This window comes from Cantharellus anzutake (genome assembly GCF_015039405.1).
Source record: "Cantharellus anzutake strain C23 chromosome Unknown EI90scaffold_22, whole genome shotgun sequence".
In the NCBI taxonomy this organism is placed as follows: domain Eukaryota; kingdom Fungi; phylum Basidiomycota; class Agaricomycetes; order Cantharellales; family Hydnaceae; genus Cantharellus; species Cantharellus anzutake.
Window position 1 is genome coordinate 541,677 of NW_024066972.1, and position 21,431 is coordinate 563,107.

At 49.4% G+C, this 21,431-nt stretch overlaps 2 protein-coding genes across 2 annotated transcripts; one reads left to right on the top strand and one right to left on the bottom strand.

Moving 5' to 3' along the window:
* Positions 1-13,263: 13,263 nt before the first annotated feature.
* EI90DRAFT_3123329 (uncharacterized protein) lies at positions 13,264-13,487 on the top strand (the record flags this gene model as incomplete). The annotated part of the gene is made up of 2 exons (XM_039063603.1): positions 13,264-13,402; positions 13,444-13,487. The coding sequence occupies 2 exons, from the start codon at positions 13,264-13,266 to the stop codon at positions 13,485-13,487; spliced, it is 183 nt and encodes a 60-aa protein (XP_038916334.1).
* A 565-nt stretch (positions 13,488-14,052) lies between these two features.
* Positions 14,053-14,218, bottom strand: EI90DRAFT_2900546 (uncharacterized protein; the record flags this gene model as incomplete). The annotated part of the gene is given in 2 exon segments (XM_039054039.1): positions 14,053-14,109; positions 14,126-14,218. Coding segments are annotated over 2 exon segments (150 nt in total), but the record flags the coding sequence as incomplete, so codon positions are not given.
* Between the last annotated feature and the right edge of the window lie 7,213 nt (positions 14,219-21,431).

Consider the following 21,431-nt stretch of genomic DNA (forward strand, 5'->3'; position numbering starts at 1 on the left):
GCTCCGATACTCATCTCGGACCGAACACCGCCCCTCTCGCCACCCTCCTACTACTCTGCTCCCCCTTCACAACACCTCCACCCTCCTGTCATCCTCCTACGCTTCCCCCGTCCGCTCCGATACTCACCTTCGGACCTCACTACTCTCCTTTCCGCCACTCCTTCTCCCTTACCTTTCCCCTCTCTCCTCCCTCTGTTACTCCTCCGCCACCCTTCCGCCAAGTTACGACCTTCCACCGCTGTCCCGTACTTCGCACTTGGACACCGCTTGTACCTTGCTCCGAGCCTCCATCATAGTCCCTACCTCGGACTTTGACTCCACCTCGGTCTTAGTCCATTGCATTGGTGACCTCATACTACGTAAACACCATTGCCAATATCCCTCGGACTTTCAACCCTGCCTCCGTAACCTCCGTAAGCTCCGCAACCCCCGAGCTTCGCGGATCGCCTTCGGCACTTTCGCCGCTTGTAATGTATTTCTCGCATTTTCCCCTCATCCCTATTTGGACTACTGCTTCTTCCTATTCTAGCCAGTTAGTCATCATCCCCACTTCCCCTCATCCTCCTGCCCCTCTGGGCCTCGCCCTCCCTACCTCCTTTCGGACGTATCACAGGTCCTGCCTTATGACCTTCGGTACCGCTCCGCTCCTTCTACCCTTTGTTCCCGTTTGGACGTCTTCGTTCCGATTCGGTTACCCTTTGTTCTCCTTGTGCTTTTGCCCCTTCCATTATATATATCGGCGCGTGTACATACTCGTTTTGGTTTAGTCCGAAATCGACCTGAAATGCCCCCTAGAGACTTCCTGCTCACCTACTGTGAAATTAAGGACCAAATGGACAAACAGCAATGGCACAGCGCTCCACTTGAGTCGCTGAGGCCAAGGTCCCTCCACGCTAAGTCTCCGATTCCACTCCGGAGTCGTCTGTTTCCACCCGGTTCTAACAGTAGAGACGATTGGATCTGAAGGTTACCAAGGGGAAGAGGAAGTAAATAGAAAGGAATCCACAGGACAAATATAGACTAAGCAAAAAGCCCAAATTATGTCTGAGGTTTGTAGAGTGGGAGGATTAGAAATCAACTGAATGGTAAGGCCTAGGCCTGTCTATGAATGAGCAGGGTGTCATATCCATACCTACTCTGCCCAACCTCCAATCTACTCCACCACTGTTCTGGTTCACCTCTGGTTCCTCTGCCATACCCTCCGGTATACCTCCAGTCCACCTCCACCTCTGATCTCCGGTACCTTCTCCGGCACCCCCCATCCTCATCTTAGACGTTTATTAATATTTCTACCTACCCAATATTACTATGGACCTCCTAGGACCTCTGCCAACCCTGCAAAGGTTTTCCCACTTTCTGTCAGAGACCAGATTCCAGACGAAGGAATGTCTCCATAGCGGAGGGCTTCGGCCTCAGCGACTTCTGCCAAGAGTGCTGTGCCTAGTGACACGTCCGTGCCCTAACTTACTGACTGGCAATTAGAACCTAGGGGGGTAACTCTAGTTGATTTTACTACTGGGGTGTAACCTATGTACAAGTGGGATATATATATGGTTACAGCGGAGACGGTTCCGCAATTGGTGGAGCCGAACGGAGCGGAGCTAACGGGGTTTAAACATTAGCCAACTGAATATTACCGACGAGTCGGTTCACGGGGTTAGCGGAAAGGCAGGCGATAACCTAGAAACGGAAAGGAGGGATAGGCCCGAAGGTGGGCTCTGCAGGGCAGGCGAGTGTATTGCCCAGCAGAGGCGGGGGTGCGCTAGCGGACGTCGGAGCTGTCCGGAAGTCCTCGGGGCTCTGTACTTAGGGAGGCGTAGGTAATAAATTGAAATGAGGGGGTGGTGACCATCGAGGGGTACCGAGAGGATTGCGGAATACGGGGGCTCCGAGGTTAGTGAGGGAGGAGCGGAGTTAGACCAGAGGGATCGGAGGAACCGGAGGTCGATGGCCGGGGATGGATATGACACTTTTCAATAGCTGTCGCTAATTCCACCCTTCAGCTACCCACTCCACAATGCTCGATAAGGTGATTCTCTCACGAGCTTGCTGACCCAGCAAGTGGGTAAGTCCCTCTTGGGTTTTCCCTTTGTTCCTATTTGTCTTGTATTATGTATATAAGTCATGTACTGTACTATAAAAGGAAGTGGACTGTGCCAGTTTATAGTGTGACTGCAGGCAGAAGCCAGGTGCATTCCCACAGCTTGGAAAGGGTGTCACATGGGTCTGTATGTGGGCTCCTGGTTGTAAATACACAGGGAAAAATGGGGAGAAACTGGGGGAGGGGTTTCAGGGTGGTATGTTCAGGTGAGGTGCCCTGACAATACTATAGCAAGTGAAAATATCAGTTGAAATTGCAAGACTCCATAAAATATAGAGACCCATGGGGACCCACCCAAAAGCCTTTATACATATGTCTTCACAGGTGTCATATCCATCCTCTGCACCACCTTCTGTCACCTCCAACCATCCCTGATTACCTCTGCTCCACTCATACCAACCTCGGAGCCCCCAAATCCCATCTTCCCCCAGAGCCCCCCAATGGTCACCACCCCCCATTTCCATATATTACTTACACCTCCCTAAGTATGGAACCCCAAAGGCCTCCAGACAGCTCCAATGTCTGCAAGTGCACCCCTGACTCTGTTGGGCCATTTAGTTGCCTGCCCTGCAAGTCTGCCTTTGGACTGCCCTCTCCATTCTCCTTTTGGGTTGTTGTCTGTTAAACCTGTAATCCAAGTTGCCAGTTGACTAACCCTTGGCCCTGTTATGTCAGCTCCACCTGGTTCCTGCCATTTATGGGCCCTCCACCTAGACTTCCCATGTATCTGCAAATTAGGGCCCCAACATGCTACTGGGCACAGCGCTCCTGGCTTGAGTTGCTGAGGCCAAAGCCCTCTGAACACTGAGTCATACCTCCCTTTCGAATCCAGTCTTTGACAACAGGAGTTCTGTATACATAAATGTTAGAACTGTGGGCTGAATTGGTCCATTTCCATAGGTTTTGGGTGCAGCATAGGGGGTCAGCATAGGGATGATTCTACAGATAATGTGGCAGAGGTTGTGAGAGCTGGGTTTACAATAACATGGTTGGGTCAGGTTTTGTGTGATGATAGTTGTTGGATACTAACTATTTACATGGCATGGGATACTGTACTCCACAGAGCCCATTGTAAGGGGGCAAGGGATCTACCACCCTAACGAGAAAGAGAGGGGGCCAAGTGTTTGGAATGCTCAGGGGAGGTTTGGATGATGAGGAGGGGGGAGGAGAAATGGTCTGGGTGTGATGTGATAAAAATGATAATCTTGTAAATCTCACTGATAATCAAACTAATGGGAACTCTGTCCCTGCACTATGTCTTGAGCCTCTTTGGCTTTGTATTCGCCGCTCTGGGCGCTGGTAACGTCTGCTAGAACTTCATGTTCATTGGGGAGCACCTCTCTCTGTTGGGGGAGTCCGTTTTGTAAATACAGGAAAGCGGGTAACTATAAAAAAGGCGCTCCCTCTGTCACTGAGGATTTCCTCAGGGAGACCATGGTGCTTCCAGACATGTTTGAGGAAAGCCGCGCGATCCCCGCTGAGTCCACCATCATCACTGTTGGGATTGTGTGGATGCATTTGGATAGGCGATCCACTATGACCAGGACAGCATTGTAGCCTTTCGACTTGGGGAGCTCTCCAATCATGTACACCGAAATCACTTGCCAGTGGCAGGCAGGGATCTTGTTTGGAATGAGCTTCCCCACTTTATGGGAGGGGAAGGATTTGACACGGTTGCAGGTGTGGCATCTGCGGACATACCGCCGGACATACTCTGCCATCCGTGGCCACCAGTAGTTGCAGGAGACGAGTTCCAGGGTTTTCCACTGTCCTGGGTGCCCCATCGCCCGCATGTCGTGGTGTAGCCGCACCAGGTCATGGTGGAGCTGTGGGTCCTTTGGGACATATACCTTTCCTCTGTACAGAACCAGCTCTCCCTGCTTCTCCCACTTGTCCGACCTCAGCATGCCCTCCCCCAGTTCCTGCATCACCTTCACCACCTTTTCATCCAGGTCTTTTGCCCTACTGATCCTCTCGAGGATAGTCATCTCTTCAGGACTGCCTCCGCTGCACTGGCCTCAAACCAAGCAGGTTGGAGGAGGGTTAGCCCATCATTGTCCTCCTTGCCTTTCAGGTGGTCAGTGTGGTGTGAGAGCGCGTCCGGTTTTCCCATGAGTTTCCCTGGGCAGTGGATGAGGGTGAAGTGGAATTGGGAGAGGAAGAGTGACCACCGTGCTTGGTGCCAGTTCAGCCATTGTGTGCTGCGGAAATATCCTAGGTTGCGGTGGTCAGTGTAGACCTCAACTTTCTCCACTCCTTGTAGGAAATGCCACCACTCCTCGAGGGCATGCACTATTGCGAGCATCTCCTTATCATACACCTCATAGTTACACTCTACATCCATGAAACTCTTGGACATGAAGGCTATGGGGTGGAACTCTCTGTCTGTCTGGAGCTGGGATAGTACCGCGCCAGTCGCAAAGTTAGAGGCATCACACTCAAGTTTGAAGCGACCTGTATTGGCGGGGAAGGCAAGGACTGGGGCAGAGGTGACAGCATCTTTGAGGGTGCAGAAAGCACGGTCTTCGTCTGGTCCCCAGGCCCATGCCTTGGTTTTGCGAGTCAGCATGTGGAGGGGGCAGGTGGTGAAGGAGCAGAGCTGGATCACCTTTGTAACCAGTTTCCTATGTCCAATAACGATATTAGAGTTTGTGCTGATTTGCATACTGACTGTGTTTTGGTTGCCAAATATATAATTGTTCACTGTCTAAACAACAATAAACACCCCCCAACGATCTCACCTGATGTATAGATCGTCTATGGATAAAATTCTATATTGACTTTACTATGATTTCTAGTCAATATTACACCTAGATTTACCACTTTTCAGTAGGACGTGATTTTCCTGATAATTTACTGAAGGAAAACTACTAATAAAATAATTCCGAAATAAATGTTACTCAATACAGGAGTGACCAAACTGCTCTTTCTATCGCTTAGAGTGCGTGCTAGTTATCTAGCAGGTTCAGAATCGCTCACTTTTCTCCTGTGGTGTGATAACCAAGTATTGCTCAGAGATTATTCAATTAAGAAGTCCCCCCACCAAACTCTCACTAATTCTCACTATGACACTTTTGTTCAGCTGTGTCTAACTGACCCTAACTCACGCTTAGAGTGACATGTTAGTTTTATATTAGCTAACAACTAATATTTGCTTTTATCTTTTGGAGCAAACAAACCAACCACTGGTGAGGAGAATTAAACTTATATTTCTACCTGAGGTTTGGGAGGGGGCAGAAGCGGTGGCCTTTTATGCTTTCCAGAGGCCTCTCTACTCCCACGCCTCGCACTAGTTACATGTGCTACATTTGTATTATAGATAGTTCTAGAATGATATAGGGGCTTGGGCTGTGTAAGCTTAATAATGGACTTAGGACATGACTCAGCAATAAGTAATTCAGTTCTTTGTCTTTTGGGCCGATCTCAGCGGGGTCTTGTAGCGCTAAAGCTATGCTCTACACTGCCTTAATTACGAACGGCTATCTTTAGAAATGACTCGGCTATAAAGGAACTTTCTAGACTGTTCTCTAATTCACTGTCAGGGGACGTCTCACAGGTCCCCATGACCCCCCCCCCATGGCCCACAACCTAAAGGGACACAGCCCTGTCCAGGGCACACTGCTGTGGGTAAGAAGGTGTAATAGAACAAGAGGCAAGTAATGTACAACTTGCCTGCTGTGGGTAAGAAGGTGAGAAGGAAGCTAACTTCTCACCTTCCCACAGTGGCCCAATATAATCAAAAACTTCTGGAGATATCTGGAAGTCACATGAGGCGAGGCCTGAGACCTGGGACCCGGGGGCATCCAGCCGCACAGAGCGCCCAGCACAGGGCACGTGCAGGGGGTGCAACAGCCAGGTGTGCATGCAGATGCGGGTGCGAGTGCGGGTGTGAGTGTGGGTGTGGGCTAGGTCAGGGTGTATGCCCTGACATTCACCCCTTTTTGTGAAGCCACATCATCACTAATGTTCTAGAGCTTTCCCAATTAATTAACTGATCTGTGGACTTCTGAATCACTTTATGCTTATGATCCGAGATCCAGATCATCAATCATTCCTTTGTTTCGATTTATGTGAGCTTAAAATCAAAAGGTTTTGATGATTCATGGGAAAATATACAAGATCCGGTGTTTTAGCATTTTCTCCTCTTCTGATGCGGTCAAAAACTGTCCGTTCGCTCCGGGGAATACTCTGTCATATGGTATTTGGTCCGCCAGACTTCCGGGCGCCAATATATTTCCCTTGAGTCACATTACTTTTTATAAGAATTAGCAAATAAATATATATGAATTATAAGGTGTTTCGCCGTTTGAGCGATATCTCCGTCAGTTTTGAAGCCTTTAGAATGAAACAAAAGCGTGGATGAAGTTAAGAAACAGTCCTTTCAGATGGTAAAAGGATTACAGTCAAGGGTCTACTGGTTCTCGAGATATTCACATTTCTTTCCCAATGTTCCTTCTTATTCTGCCCTGTATGTGCTATTTTCTTGTTGTAGGGATATATTCTTTGAATATTACACCTATGCCAGGTTCTAGGCATGCTTGTACTAGATTAAATCTTATGCTACATGGGTGTGGATAATTTATAATGATCTTCTAATGTCTGTCCAGTCTCATAAAGATCATGAGATCTGTTAAACATCTGAACCTGTCACCTCATTGTTGACTATTCTGATAGATCATTGTTTTATTCTTTCAATATTATTTCTCCTACAGCGGTCTCAGAAAAGTCCTTGATAAACTGGTGGTAGAAGTTGACAAACCCCAAGAAGGACTGTACTTTTTTGACCTTGGTTGGGGTTGGCCAGTCGAGAACTCCACGGACTTTCATGGGATCCATCATGAAGCTTCCCTCAGAGATGATGAGGCCGAGGTACTCGATCTGCTTCTGCTCATACTTACATTTCTCCAGCTTCAAGAAGAGTCTCCACTTCCACAGCGTCTCCAGGACCTCTCGGACAACCCTCCGGTGCTCCTCCAGGGTGGTGGTGAAGATCAAAAGTTGTCCATGTAGCAGATGATGACCTCCCAGTCAATGAAGTCTCGGAGGATGTCGTTCATCATTGTTTGGAAAGTCGCTGGGGAGTTACACAGGCCAAAAAACATAACAGTGGGCTCAAATAGCCCGCAGTTGGTCGAAAATGCTGCCTTCCACTCATCACTGTCCTTGATGTGGATGTTGTTAAATCCCCAGTGCAGATCTAGCACCAAGAAGTACTTGGCATTTCGGAGGGGTGCAAGGACATCCAAAATAAGTGGGATGGGGTACGAGTTTTTGACTGTGATCTCATTGAGCTTCCGGTAATCTTGGACTAGGTGCAACGATCCATCCTTGTTCTTGACAAAGAAGACCAGGGCTCCCATTGGGGATTTGGATGCCCATATGCGTCCGTTCCGCAGGTTCTCGTGCAGGAACTCGTCTAGTTCCTTCTGCTCTGGTCATGACAGAGGAAAGGTCCTCCCTCTTGGGAGTTTGGCATCTGGCACCAGGTCTATTGCATGGTCCCAGGGCTTCCATGGGGGCAGCTGGTCGAAAGCCTCCTTCGAGAGTACGTCTTGGAAGTCCTGGTACTGTTCTGGGACTAGCCCCTCAAATGGCGCAGGCTCCACTTCTGGTTTGTGGGCTTCCTGGGCCATCTGCTGAGATGGCGTTGTGGTTGCTCTCAGTTTGTGTCCCCACCCCAGAGGGATGATAGCAGTGTAAATCCCGTCTCCTGGTTCCACTATGGGGTCTTGGTCAGCGTGTCCTTGTGTTGACCAACAGGAGGATGGGCAGCGAGACATATTGACCTTTGCCATGTCCAGTCTACTTCTGGGTTGTGGTGCAGCAACCATGAGTGTCCTATGATGAGGGACTGCTGTCCAAGGTTTGCAACGGCGAAGCAGGCCCGCTCCGTGTGCTGTCTGAATGTCAGGAGGGCCTCTAGTTCCTCAGTTATGGCCCCGTTCTCGTTTGGGGTCCCATCGATGTTGCGGGCAGGAATGGGTTGGGGGAGCAGGGTTGTCTTGAGCCTGTGCTTTCTGACAAACTCGGGGCTTACAAAGTTTCCAGTGGCTCCCGAGTCTAAGAGGGCTGATACAGAGATGGTAGCGAGGGAGGTCAAGGTAGTCAGCTTTATGGCTAGGTTGAGGGATCTGGGGGGTTGCTTCAACAGCATGTAGATGGTGGGTGGTGGGACCACTACCTCCAGCACCGCACTTGGTATTTCTCTGCTTGAGGACACGGTTTTCCTCTTTTTCTTGGCAATGACTTGGTGGAATTTAGACATCGGTGCTGACTTAGGCGCCTCATGGTATCTACACAAGTTGGTACTATTGCCTGCAGGCAGCCAGGACGCATCCCTCACTGGTCGCCGTCCTGAAAATCCTCTTGGGCTTCTACCTCCTGCCCTTCCCCTCTATCCGTCTCTGGCTCATCCACTAGTTGCCTTCTCAGCCCCTCCATGAGTGCCCTGAGGTCCTCTGGGTGCATCTGTCTGGCTTGGCAGATTTTCGGTTGCAGGCAGTCTTGCACGATGTGCCCCAGTGCATTGCAATTGTAGCAAAGCCTGTTTCGTCTTTGGTCTGTCCTCGAGCGATCAAGGTCCATGGTTTGTGGCCCTCCCCCACTGCAGGGCAGGCTGCAGGAGGCGGTGGTGCAGTGGTGGGTGAGGGGCATGGCAGTGTGGGGGCTGGGAGAGCTTGCAGGAAGGTGGTAGGGAGTGGGGGTCTTGCAGGTGGGAGTTGGGGCCTGACGGGGGCAAGTGTGGCTGCGTTGCCTGGAAGCGTCGCCACTGGTTGTCCAGGAGGGTGGCCTCATGCTTCCACTCAGCCCAGGTTGTCGGCATGGGGCAGAGGCAGTAGATGCTTTCCTGGAGCTGGGAGTTGATCGCCTGTTTGAAGCCATCTACTAGTCCTACATCTCCTAGCTGCAAGGCGGGGCCAAGGATCTCAAACTCTTGGATGACCTTATCTGTCAGAGACCAGATCGAGATGAAGGAATGTCTCCGTGGTGGAGGGCTTCGGCCTCAGCGACTTATGCCAGGAGCGCTGTGCCAAGTAACACGTCCATGCCCTAACTTACTAACTGGCAACCAGAACTAACAGGGGGTAAACTCTAGTCGATTTTATTACTGAGGTGTAACCTATGTACAAGTTGAGTATATATATAGTTACAATGAGGGCCGGCCCATAAATGGCAGGGCTGAGTGGAGTGGAGCTAATGGAGTTAAACATTAGCCGATTGAATATTACCGACAAGTCAGGTTACGGGGTTAGCAGAATGGCAGGCGATAACCCAGAAACAGAAAGGAGGGATAGTGTTACGGATACGGAGTCTCCAACAACCATATCCGTCACATGGTCAAAGACTTCCCCTCTCTATCGCTCCTCCCCTCTTTCTCCCTTCCATCCTCCTTACCCGTTCTACCCCTTTCCCCCCCTCGTGCAAAGCTTTCCCCATTGGGGTTTTGGTGCTGGCCAAGGTTGTTTGTGTTTCGCGGGATTTCCCGTGACCTTACCATTTGTAGATAGTCACGCGTCTTGTACGGAAACCGCCGAAGGCGGTTCCCGCTAACTAACAACTGCTCTACAACTGTCTCATGTACCGTCTTCTGTAACAACCCTCCCTGTGACTCAACTGAACCCGTGTGACTGTACAACTCCCAATATGTCTTATAAGTCTGGTTATATCGAGTCCTCTAACGGCCCTCGCTGCGAGAACTCGAGGTCGAGAGTCGAAGACTCTCGACATGTGTATCGTCCTATTGAATCTGTACCCTATGGGTCTTCATCACTCCGCTCTCCCCCCAGTACTCAACATACAATGTCACCTCACGATCATGGAGATCGTGAATACTTTGAGGCCACCTTCCCGTGATGCCGGCACGTTCGCTACGCGAACGCCAAGTCACCACCCATCCACCGTCTGTTCCCTCCTTCGCCAGTCATCATGTCTCCCCGCCAACGGTACGTTCCCTTTGGGAACGCCAAGTCACCGAAGGCCCTGCTAGTCAATCCTCATTGCACGCTTATGATATCAACCCGCTACCGGTACATTTGCACTGCGAACGCCAAGTACCCGATGGCAACTATATGAAGTTCTCACCCATCTCACAAGTCGCGACCTCGCACACGGTACGCTCCATTGAGGAGCGCCAAGTACCCGTGGCTGACCCATCCATCCTGGCATCTCCGACTACCTACCATCAATCCCTTAATAGCTCACTACATCACCAATCGCGATCGATGGGAACTCGATCGTCCACCCCCAGGCAAGACTGGGATCACTCATCGATTACATATCCTGTTATGGTACAGACCAGATATGACCTCACTCATCCCACTATAAGAACGGATCGAGGAATGGGGAATTTCCCCCATCCCCGTAACAGATAGGCCTGAAGGTGGGCTTGCAGGGCAAGTGAGTGAATTGCCCAGCAGAGGCGGGAGTGTGCTAGCGGACGTCGGAGCTGTCCAGAAGCCTTTGGGGCTCCATACTTAGGGAGGCATAGGTAATAAATTGAAAAGAGGGGGTGGTGACCATCGAGGGATACCGAGGTGATTGCGGAATACAGGAGCTCCAAGGTTAGTGAAGAAGGAGCGGGGGTAGTCCAGAGGGATCGGAGGGAGTGGAAGTCAATGGCTGGGGGTGGATATGACAGAACTACAGGCCATTGTGAAGGCCCCATGCTGTTACCAGGATAAATCTGTGCATCACAAAAGTGACTGCCCATGCTTTGTGGTTGCACTAGCTGTTTCCCCAGTGGTGGGACATTCTCCTCTGTACATGTTATAGAGTGCATAATTGTCTGGAAGCGGAGAAGGGACTCAGTAAGGAGGGACCTTGGCCTCAGCGACTCAGGTGGAGTGCTGTGCTGTTGGTTTGTTGTCTAAGGTGGTCCTTAATTTCAGGTTAGCAGGGGGAGTCTCTTGGGGGACAACCCAGTCGATTCTGGTTCTCTAGTCGTTGTCGATTTCAGGCTAGGGGTACAGGAAACTATGTACAGAGTGTATATATAATAATACAGGAGTGGAGTCAGAGGACAAATAGAACCCAAAGGGAACAAAGGGAACTGGAAGGAGACAAAGGGGGACTGGATTAGGGAACAACCCCAAGGGTCAAGGGTTGGAACTCTATGGTGCTTCCCAAAAGGACAAGGCCAAGAGGGGAAGGAGTGGAGGGGTTGTGGGGAATGACAGCTCACTAATATGGAAAGGAAGCAGCCATCTAAATAAGGAAGAAGCAACAAGAGGATTAAATGACACCATACAGTAGAGACTGCAGGGTCCAGAGTAAGTTCTGGAGGCCCAGAGTCGGAAGTCTAAGTCCGGAATATTGGCAAGACATAATAAATGAAATGCAATAAGGAATACAAGGAGATAAGACAGAGGAGGAGGTCAAAGTCCAGGGGTGGAGATGTGACCGGAGTTCCGGAGGTGGAGGTGCAATGGGGTTCCGGTACAGGAGTCCAGAGCCAGAGGTGTGGAGCATCACAACCTCTGGTCTGGAAGGTACAAGGTTGGGATCAGACCCAGATGTCAGGGGATGACTCCCAGGTCCCCATGACCCTCCCCTATGGCCCACACAGCCTCAAGTCTAGCCAGCCCTATCCAGGGCACAATCCTACTGTGGGTCAGAGATGGTAATAAAGCAAAAGGCAAGTATATACAACTTGCCTACTGTGGGTCAGAAATGAGAAGGAAGTTAACTTCTCATCTTCCCACAGTGGCCACAATATCGAAAACTTCCAGAGATATCCGGAAGTCACATGAGACCCGAGACCTGGGGCATCTGGGGCATCCGGCCACATGGAGCATCCGGCACAGGGTGCATGCAGGAAGTGCAACAGCCAGGTGTAGGTGTGGGTGCGGGTGCAAGTGCAGGTGTGGATGCGGGCATGGGCTAGGTCAGGGTGTATGCCCTGACACCAGAGTAGACCAGAGTCGACTGGAGGTAGTGTTGGACATTGTGTTGGAGCCAGAGGTAGAGTGGGCTCTCAACAACCAACAGGGGGAGGAGGTGGTGGAGGATGTGGAGTTCTGGAGGAGATGGAGGTCCAGAATCAGGAGTGGAGGTCTGGAGTTGTATGGATATGACAGTACACAGTGGACCTAGCATGTGATAAAACAAGGAATGTTGTTCTTAGTGAGCTATATTAGTGCACCTTAGACCTTTTTTTCTTTAAATATGCTTCATTACCGAGATATCAGTGACAATCAGCCAAAAAAAAAAGAAAGATGATGCTAAATTAGAAAACTACCTTTACCGATACCTAGGTAAGGCCAATAGAATAAGCTTTTAATTCATATGCAACACAATGAGACTATGACATGGAAGAGAAATTTGGGTGCAAAATTTGGTGACTCTCAGGACCTCTGGAGGTTGCCAAGTTGAAATCTGCACATCAAGGTAAGGCCCTTTGGCTGCTTCAAATGCATGTGCAACCCAGATTGGGCAGTGATACAATATTCTTGGTCTAGCACGTGTTCATTGCAGATTCAGGTCAAAATAACAGGCTGTTTGTCCAACCAGAAAAGGGCATCAACGGCTCATTTGGTGGAATACAAGAAATCAATTGGGTTGGGGCATATTCTACAGCTGAACCCAAACAAGGACTAATCAATGCAAAGCAGAAAGCGAAAAAGTATCAATCTCAAAAAAAGCATTTGCAAAGTCAAACATGGAATTGGCCTGTAAGAAATTACTTGGAGAGGCTGCAATGGTAAAGGCTGCAAAGAACTGAAGGAAAAGAGAAAGAGAAATAAGGAATGCTAAGGAAGCTGAGGAATTGAAGTCTGTTAGGTTGACAGATGATGCAGAATGGGCGAGGAACCCAAAAACCACCCTTGCACAGCTGGAGTTGTGTTAAATGTTCCAGGACCCTCTGGACCTCTCAGAAGCCATATGCCAAGAAAAGCTGAGAAAGTCAAGGAACTACTCCTAGCTATTGAGTGCAGGAGATCAGAGGAAATGGAGTCGGGGATGTAGTAACATGATGGTTGCTGATTGGCACAAATACAGGGAGCTAACTTCAAAATAATCAGCCTCCTAGGCCTCTGGGGATCATGTGCCATCGTCAATGGCAGTGAGAAAGAGATCAGACAGAGTTTGAGCCATGTGTTGAGACATCAAGGCACTCACCATAATTCTGGCAGAAAATAGGTCACATGGGGTGAAGGTTCTCAATGTGCGATGCCAACCCTCATGAGGAGGTTACCCTTCTTCTCAACTCATTTCCTGTGAAGGCTGGGGCTAGCCCCCTCAGTGAGTTTGAGGACCTTGGACTGGGACTAGATACCCCAGCAACTAGGAGGATCCCCCTGGGTCCGTCATGGAATGAGGGCCAGGCCCTGACACAATCCCAGCCTCAACACCTGTGGCAAAGCTACCAGATACCCCACATCCATAGGGAAGTATGACGGAAAGTTGTTTGTAGGTGAAGGAGGTGGGTAGATGTTGGAAGGGGTTCCCCCATGTGTGATGATGCCAGGATGTTAAGACATTGATAGTGTCAATATTGCTACTATGTGAAGTAGGCTCTGACATTGCAGGTCTTCCGAGACGGAGAGCTGGGAAGAAGAATTAATAGGCCAAGAAAGGAAGCCAGCCAAGTACACAAGGACAAGGAATACTTCTTGCAGAGAAACTTTGAAGCCCGCTTGCCCAAGATGCTAGAAGAGTGCTGCTCTCATTGTTGTTCTGTGAACTGGCATGATGGCATAAGCAAGTGCCATTGATAGGGTCCCAGAAGGCAGTATAGCAGTCCGAAGGCACTGAAAAAAAATTGTCTGGAAGTGGATAAGTCATAACACTCACATCTCATTTGGGTTTTACCCAATACTGCTGGCTGGCTTGGATTTGGATTGGAAGGACTTGGCTGCATAGCAGGGCATCCATACTGATAGAGAAGCCTGCCCAGTTTGTCAGGACTCAGACCCATGAGCAAGAACAGGTGACATGTGTAGAATGGGAAGAGTCTGGAAACCTGATATTGTTCTGGGTTTACCCACCTGACCCATGACATCAACAGCCTATGGTGAAACTAACCTGGCTGACTTGTGCAGTCACCAGAATGGATTGCAAGTCCTCATCAAGAGTAATCAGGAACCTCAGGAACATTGCAGTGACAAGGAAGTACAGCATTGAGTGTGACTTGTTGTCAGGGGATGGACCCCGGGTCCCCATGACCCCTCTCTCTATAGCCCACAGCCCTGTGTGTAAACAGCCTATCCTAAGGCACAACCTACTGTGGGTAAGAATGTGAGAAGAAGGTTAACTTCTCACATTCCCACAGTGGCCCCAATATGGCGAAAACTTCCGGGGATACCCAGAAGATAGGATCCGGGGACTGGAGCATGCGGCACATGGATCATGCGGCACGGGAAGCACATGCAGGAAGTGCATCAGCAAACCCAACCAGGAGGTATGAGAGCTCTCAGAGCTCACAGAGCTATGAACTTTGAAAATTGCAGGTCCCCCTCTCTGAGAGCTCAGGAAAGTAGCTCAAAGCTCTGAGAGCTCATAGAGATATATTTGCCCACAGAGGACTATTAGCTCTATGAGCACCCTGAGCCCATGTTTAATTCGCAAAAATTCAAAAAAAAATAAAAAAGCTTGACTACAGTATCATGTGACTGGCCACAGTCAAGTCCCTAACTGGACAACAGTCTAACTCACAACCCCTCATGTGGCACTGCACACCAAGGGCACACAACCCAATTGATATATACACTGAATTTAGGGTTATAAATAGGGTTAATCCGAAATTACTTAGGGGAAAATGGGGGGAGAATGAGGGGGCGAATGAGGGGGAGAATGAGGGGAGAATGAGGGGGAGAATGAGGGGGAGAATGAGGGGAGAATGAGGGGGAAAATGAGGGGGAGAATGAGGGGGAAAATGAGGGGGGAATAGGGGGGAAAGGGGGGGGAAATGAGGGAAAATTGAGGGGGGGAATGGGGGGGAATTGGGGGGGGATGAGGGGGGAATTGGGAGGGGGAATGTGTCATATCCATACAATCCCGACCTCTGCTCCGGGCTCCCGGAACCCCGAAACGAACTCTGGAGCTCTACTTCCCTTCCATCACCTTCTCCTTGCTGACTTCCAAGAGGTTATCCCACCTCCGGCTCCAACACCACCTTCGGTCCGACTCCGGAACATTCCGGGTCCGATCCCAACCTCGACACCTCCCAGACGAGTATGCAAAACCTATGCTCCCGACTCCGGACCTCCGCTCCGGAATCCCGTTTGCATCTCTGTCTCCGGAACCTCCGGTCTTAGCTCCGACCTCAGACTTTGACCCCACCTCCACTTATACCCATTGTATTGGTTAGTTCATTCCATTTAATTATGTTTGCCAATATTCCGGAGTTTAACTTCCGAGTTCGGACTTTCCGGACTTACCTCGGAACTTGCAACTATTGCATTGTCCTATTCAATTCCGCTATACTCCCTCATTCCTATTTGGGCTGCTGCTTCCTTTCTATTCAGTCAGCTGGCCATTCCCGACTCCCATCCTCCTTCCTTCCTCCTTGGGCCTTGGCCCTTCATTCCTCCTTTGAGAAACACCATTGAGTCAAACCCTTGACCCTCGGTGTTGTTCCCCTTTCCATCTCCCTTTGTCTCCTTTCGTCCTACCCTCGCTCCTTTTGATTCCGGACCCCTCCTTATATACAATGTACATAGTAACTTGTAACCTCAGTCCGAAATCGACTTGAATTCCCCCAAGAGACTTTCCCTCTGCTAGATCCGAAATTAGGGACCCCCAGGACAACCAGCAATGGCACAGCGCTCCACCTGAGTCGCTGAGGCCAAGGTCCTTCCATGATAAGTCTCCGATTCCACTCTGGAGTCGTCCGAATCCGCACATTCTAACAGAATGAGGGGAAATTAAAGGGGGAAATGGGGGGAAAATGAGGGGGGAAATGGGGAAATTTGGAGGGGGGGATGAGGGGGGAATGAGGGGGAAATGAGGGGAAAATGGAGGGGGGGAATGGGGTGACATTTGGAGGGGGCAATGGGGGGAATTGAGGGGGAAATTGAAGGGGGGGATGGGGGGGAATTGGGGGGAATGAGGGGGGGAATGGGGTGAAATTTGGAGGGGGGAATGAGGGGGAAATGAGGAGAAAATTAAGGAAGAATTGGGGGGGGGAATGAGGGGACAATTGAAGAGGGGATGGGGGGAATTGAGGAGGGAATTGAGGGGGGGAATGAGGGGGAAAATGAGGGGGAAAATGAGGGGGGAAATGAGGGAGGAAATGGGGGGTAATTGAGGGGGGAAATGAGGGGGGGAATGGGTGAAATTTGGAGGGGAGAATGAGGGGGAAATGAGGAGAAAATTAAGGAGGAATTAGGGGGGGAATGAGGGGAAAATTGAAGGGGGGATGGGGGGAGAATTGCAGAGGGAATTGGGGGGGGGAAATTGAGGGGGGGGATGAAGGGGGAAATGGGAGGAAAATGAGGGGGAACTGGGGGGTTTCTAAAAACTTGAAAAAAAGTCAGGGAAAATTAAGGAAATTTCAGAAAATTCAGGGAGAAATGGGGGACTTTCAAAAAAAATTGAGAAAAGGAAATTTTCTAAAAAATCAGGGAAAATTAGGGAAAATTCAGAAATCTTGGGGAATGTTAGGGAGAGAAATTTCAGGACATTTAGAAATAATTTAAAAAAATTGAAATCACCTTTCTATCATAAAATTTTTGCTATCTGAAAATTTCAAGGCAAACTCCAAAATCCAAAAATTTACACCATATATTTCATCTCCTTTCTCACCCAAAACTCACCCAATTTTGACAATTCAAAAGGCTTGGTATGGATGTATGGATGATATCTGAAGGATACATCAGCTTTCTGTTTGCTTTATTGGGCTGTATTTTAAATTTACTCTTTTTGGGACACTTTTCAAAACTGATTTATACCCTACATAAAATGCATGGTTACATTGCCACACTTAAGTGCTTTCCAATGCACATAGATAGAATCGTCAAAATTGGATGAGTTTTGAGCAAGAAATGAGATGAAAGATAAAGTGCAAAGTTTTGAATTTTGGAGTTTTCCTCAAATTTTACAAATAGCAATAAACAAAGTGCTGTATCTCAGCATATTCCATGGATACATCAGTAAACACAAAAGGTCTATGAGGTCTATGAGCCTGCTGAGATCATAGAGCTCATAGAGCCTTTGGAGCCTTTGTGTCATATCCATTCCCGGCCATCGACTTCCGGTCCCTCCGATCCCTCCGTTCCAACTCCGCTCCTCCCTCACTAACCTCGGAGCCCCCGTTATTCCGCAATCCTCTCGGTACCCCTCGATGGTCACCACCCCCTCATTTCAATTTATTACCTACGCCTCCCTAAGTACGGAGCCCCGAAGACTTCCGGACAGCTCCGACGTCCGCTAGCGCACCCCGCCTCCGCTGGGCAATACACTCGCCTGCCCTGCAGAGTCCACCTTTGGGCTTATCCCTCCTTTCTGTTTCTGGGTTATCGCCTGCCTTTCCGCTAACCCCGTGAACCGACTCGTCGGTAATATTCAGTCAGCTAATGGTTAAACCCCGTTAGCTCCGCTCCGTTCGGCTCCACCAATTGCGGAACCATCTCCGCTGTAACCATATATATATCCCACTTGTACATAGGTTATGCCCCAGTAGAAAAATCAACTAGAGTTACCCCCCCTAGGTTCTAATTGCCAGTCAGTAAGTTAGGGCATGGACGTGTCACTAGGCACAGCGCTCTTGGCAGAAGTCGCTGAGGCCGAAGCCCTCCGTTATGGAGACATTCCTTCGTCTCGACCCTGGTCTCTGACACTTTGGAGTGATGAGGATGGCTATTTTCCACACATTTACAGAAACATATATCCATATTACCATTGCACTACTGGTGCCAAGATAACTCAGCAGATTCCATGGAGACATGGAGACCATTCATTAGTAAAAAAAAACACAAAGCTCTATGAGCTCATAGAGCTTTTCGAGTGATGATGATGGCTATTTTACATGCATTTCCAAAAATGGATATCCATATTATCTTTGCACTTCAGCATCCTTATGAGAACAAAATCATATATATATTTCATTTTCTTGACTCTATGTGTAGAGGGTGCACAGCAAAAGACTCAATTTGCTCACAGAGCTCTGAGAGCTCTGAGAGGTACACACCAGGTTTTCCTGATGTGGAGTGGGTCCGGACGTGGGTCCAGGTCCGGGCTAAGTCAGGGTATGTACCTTTTTGGACCAGATCCAAATCTGTTTTTCAGCATGTCTTCGACAAGTTTCCTGGCACCACACAATGCCAAATCTCTCAGAAAGTGTGTGGATCCAGCTGATGCCAAGGATGGAGTTCAAACCGGTACAGTTGATGTGGAAAATCTGCAGGGAATTCTGGATAATGTGACTGGAAGATTGTCAGGGTTCAGCACCCTGCCCTAGGGTGCCCCAGACTCCCCAACCACTCCCTTCCTTCCATTCCTTCACTGTTGCCTTGTTGTTGCCTTTCTGTGTTGTGTATCTGCACGCACAGGATAGTGTGGGAACTTTCTGAGCAAGCAGCTCGCCCAGAATGTTCCCACACTTACTGGGCACTGCCACCTGGATGTTCCCTCCAGGTCACACTACACAACCCTAGGAGCTGTATAGTTGTGGGCATGTGACTCATTCCTTTATATAGCAACCATGCGGGGAGATGAGACCTTTACCCTTCTTCTCATCTCATGCCCTGCATAGGCAAGTGTACATATTCTATTTCCTTTTACTATACATCTCATGCCCCGCATAGTGTGAGGACAGGTCAGATGGGGGTTGAGGTCAGGGAGCCTCCAAGTCCGAGGCTGGGCCCTGACAAAGATAAGGTGGCCAACATAAGCAGACATCTGAGAAACATTGATGAGAGTTGGAGCAAGGAAGTTAGGCAGACAAGAGAGTCAGGGTGAAGAAATGAGGTGGAAAATCTCCTGGGAATTCTGGATGATGTGACAGAGGTTGACTGTGTCAGAAGACAGATGGGTTTCTGTCGGAGTCGAGGTTGGAGGTATTGGCAGAAGTCTCTTGGAGCATGCATGTGCAGATATGCAGGCAGAAATTAGCGGCGCATCTGGAAGCGCTGTTCAAGGTTAGCAGTGGGATTGCAGTGTGAGGTCTCAGTGGGGTAGCTCAGCACACAGAGCTGTAAGTGATACAAAGATGTGTATTTTACGGTGTGTGTAAGCAGTTAATGGAAGTTACCACTTACCCACGTGACTATGTGTATCTTGTAATTACATATGGCTTGGGTTTGGGGCTATTGCCCTGACATTCTCCCCCCTTGTGTTGCATTTGCGACACATACAAGTTTAATGATGAAGAGAATAAAATTTAAAAAAATGAGTTTGAGATTATCAATGAGTGTTTTATTGTCACCACTTTATGTCAGGGATTGGCCCTTGACCCCACTGTCAGGGCACCCAACCACACAACCCCAGAACCACCCTCCCAGACTTCCCCCACTTCCCTGACCTCCCCATCTTTACATATCTCTCACAACTACAGCCCACATGTGAGCCCGCAGGAAAAATCACGTGGGTCAAGGCAAGCAACTTGCCTTAACCCATGTGACACCTTTTCTGAGTCGCAGGAACATGCTTGGCTTCTACCCATAGTCATGTTATGAACTGTACAGTACACTTCCCTTTTATAGCAGCCAAGTGGGGAATAGGGAAACTTACCCTTCTTCTCAACTCAATCCCTGCTTAGTCCCTTCAGTGAGTTTGAGGAGCTGAGGACAGGGTCTAGCACCCAGGCACCCGGAACATTGCACACACCTAGGCCTGAGGCTGGGCTGTCCCCAATCGAGGACCGAGCCCTGACACTTTAAAGTGGATGATTTATACATGTTGGTGAGAGGAATTGAGGGAACAAATGAGTGTGGGGCCATCACTTTGAAGTGAACAACGATACATGGGTATCACAGGGGGGAAAGTGATGAAGAGAAGGAGTTTTTCAAACATAAATTTCGACCCAAAGATTATATGTCTTTGGTGTTCCTCCTCACTTGTTCCGTGAGGATTCATGTGTAAATGGTGTTTACACACAAGCAGTGGTGGATGTGGGTTTTGACGAAGTAGAGATTTCCGCAATTGTTACTTGCAGTTCCTCGCATACAATATTGTGTGTGGGGCCTTGAGTTGGGGGAAGGTGTTTTCACGGGCACCTCAATGGCATATTACCATGTCACTTTCCCTTTCCTCAAGGGTAGAGTTATTGCCCTGGAGGAGGGTTTTCCTCCAGGTTGTTCATCTGGACATCTGATTGCTGTGTCAGATACGATGATATAGCCTGGGCTACAGTGTCGAGTTGTGGGCTTGACAAAGTGGGTGCTCCCTGGGTGGGAGCGGGTTGTTGTGTTCCTGAGCTACTTGGCTCAGGTGTAGAGTACCGTAAGTTTACTGTTCTTCCCATGGGGAAGGGTGGTCGCTGGCCTGTCTGTCCAGTGTGGAGACTTGCATCTCTTTCCCAGTATTTGGAAGCTTTCGCTTCCTGCTCTGCAGTTCTTGCGGCATGTTCCTCAGGAGTCCTGAGTGATTTGAACTGGGACTTGATATAGGCAGATTTGCCTAGACTTTCCCAGGAGATTTTTCCCTTGTTCTCCAGGGAATTGTACTCCTCTGTGAGTCTTGCAATACTTGGGAGTCCCAAGAAGTATTTCTCAGTTTCCTTTGCTTTTTTGCGAAGGACTCTATGTACCTTGCCACTTTTAAAGGTGGCTTTGGCCTGTTCATACCAGTGTATGAATCTTTCCCACTCACACTTGTCCATCAAGTGTATGTGGCATTGTGTGCCACTTCTGACCCCACTATTCTCCTCATGGGGAAGTTGGGGTCGATTGTTACGTCGACTGGAGCTTTGACTTTACCGAACTCATTCAGTTCAGCGGTCTCGTATAGCATGTGGACACTTCCCTGCAGGGTAGCTTGCCCATAGGGTGCTGAGGTACTCAGGGGCCCACCGCCTCTGGCAGTGGTCCCCGTTTTGGGGGTCTGCCGTCAGTTGCCCACTGCTCTCCCTCTTCCCCTCGACATGGGTTTGCCCTTCTGAGGGCGGGCCCTTATGTAACCCAGACAGGGTCGCCTGCCCATGGGGTGGCAGGATAGTCGATGCCCTGGCACCGTATCCCCTCCCCCTGACCTGGGAGGCCCCCATCATGATGGGTTTGGCAGTGAGGTCTGCCAGTGCATGTGCCTCTTTGAGCTCACATTTTAGTAACTAAATCTCCCTCTTTTGGAGATTGACTTCTCTCTCTGTGTCTTTCAGAGAGGCGAAGATGCCCTTGGCATCTCTTCATGCTCTATTATACTCGTGCCTCCAATGGGCGCAATTATTGCAGGC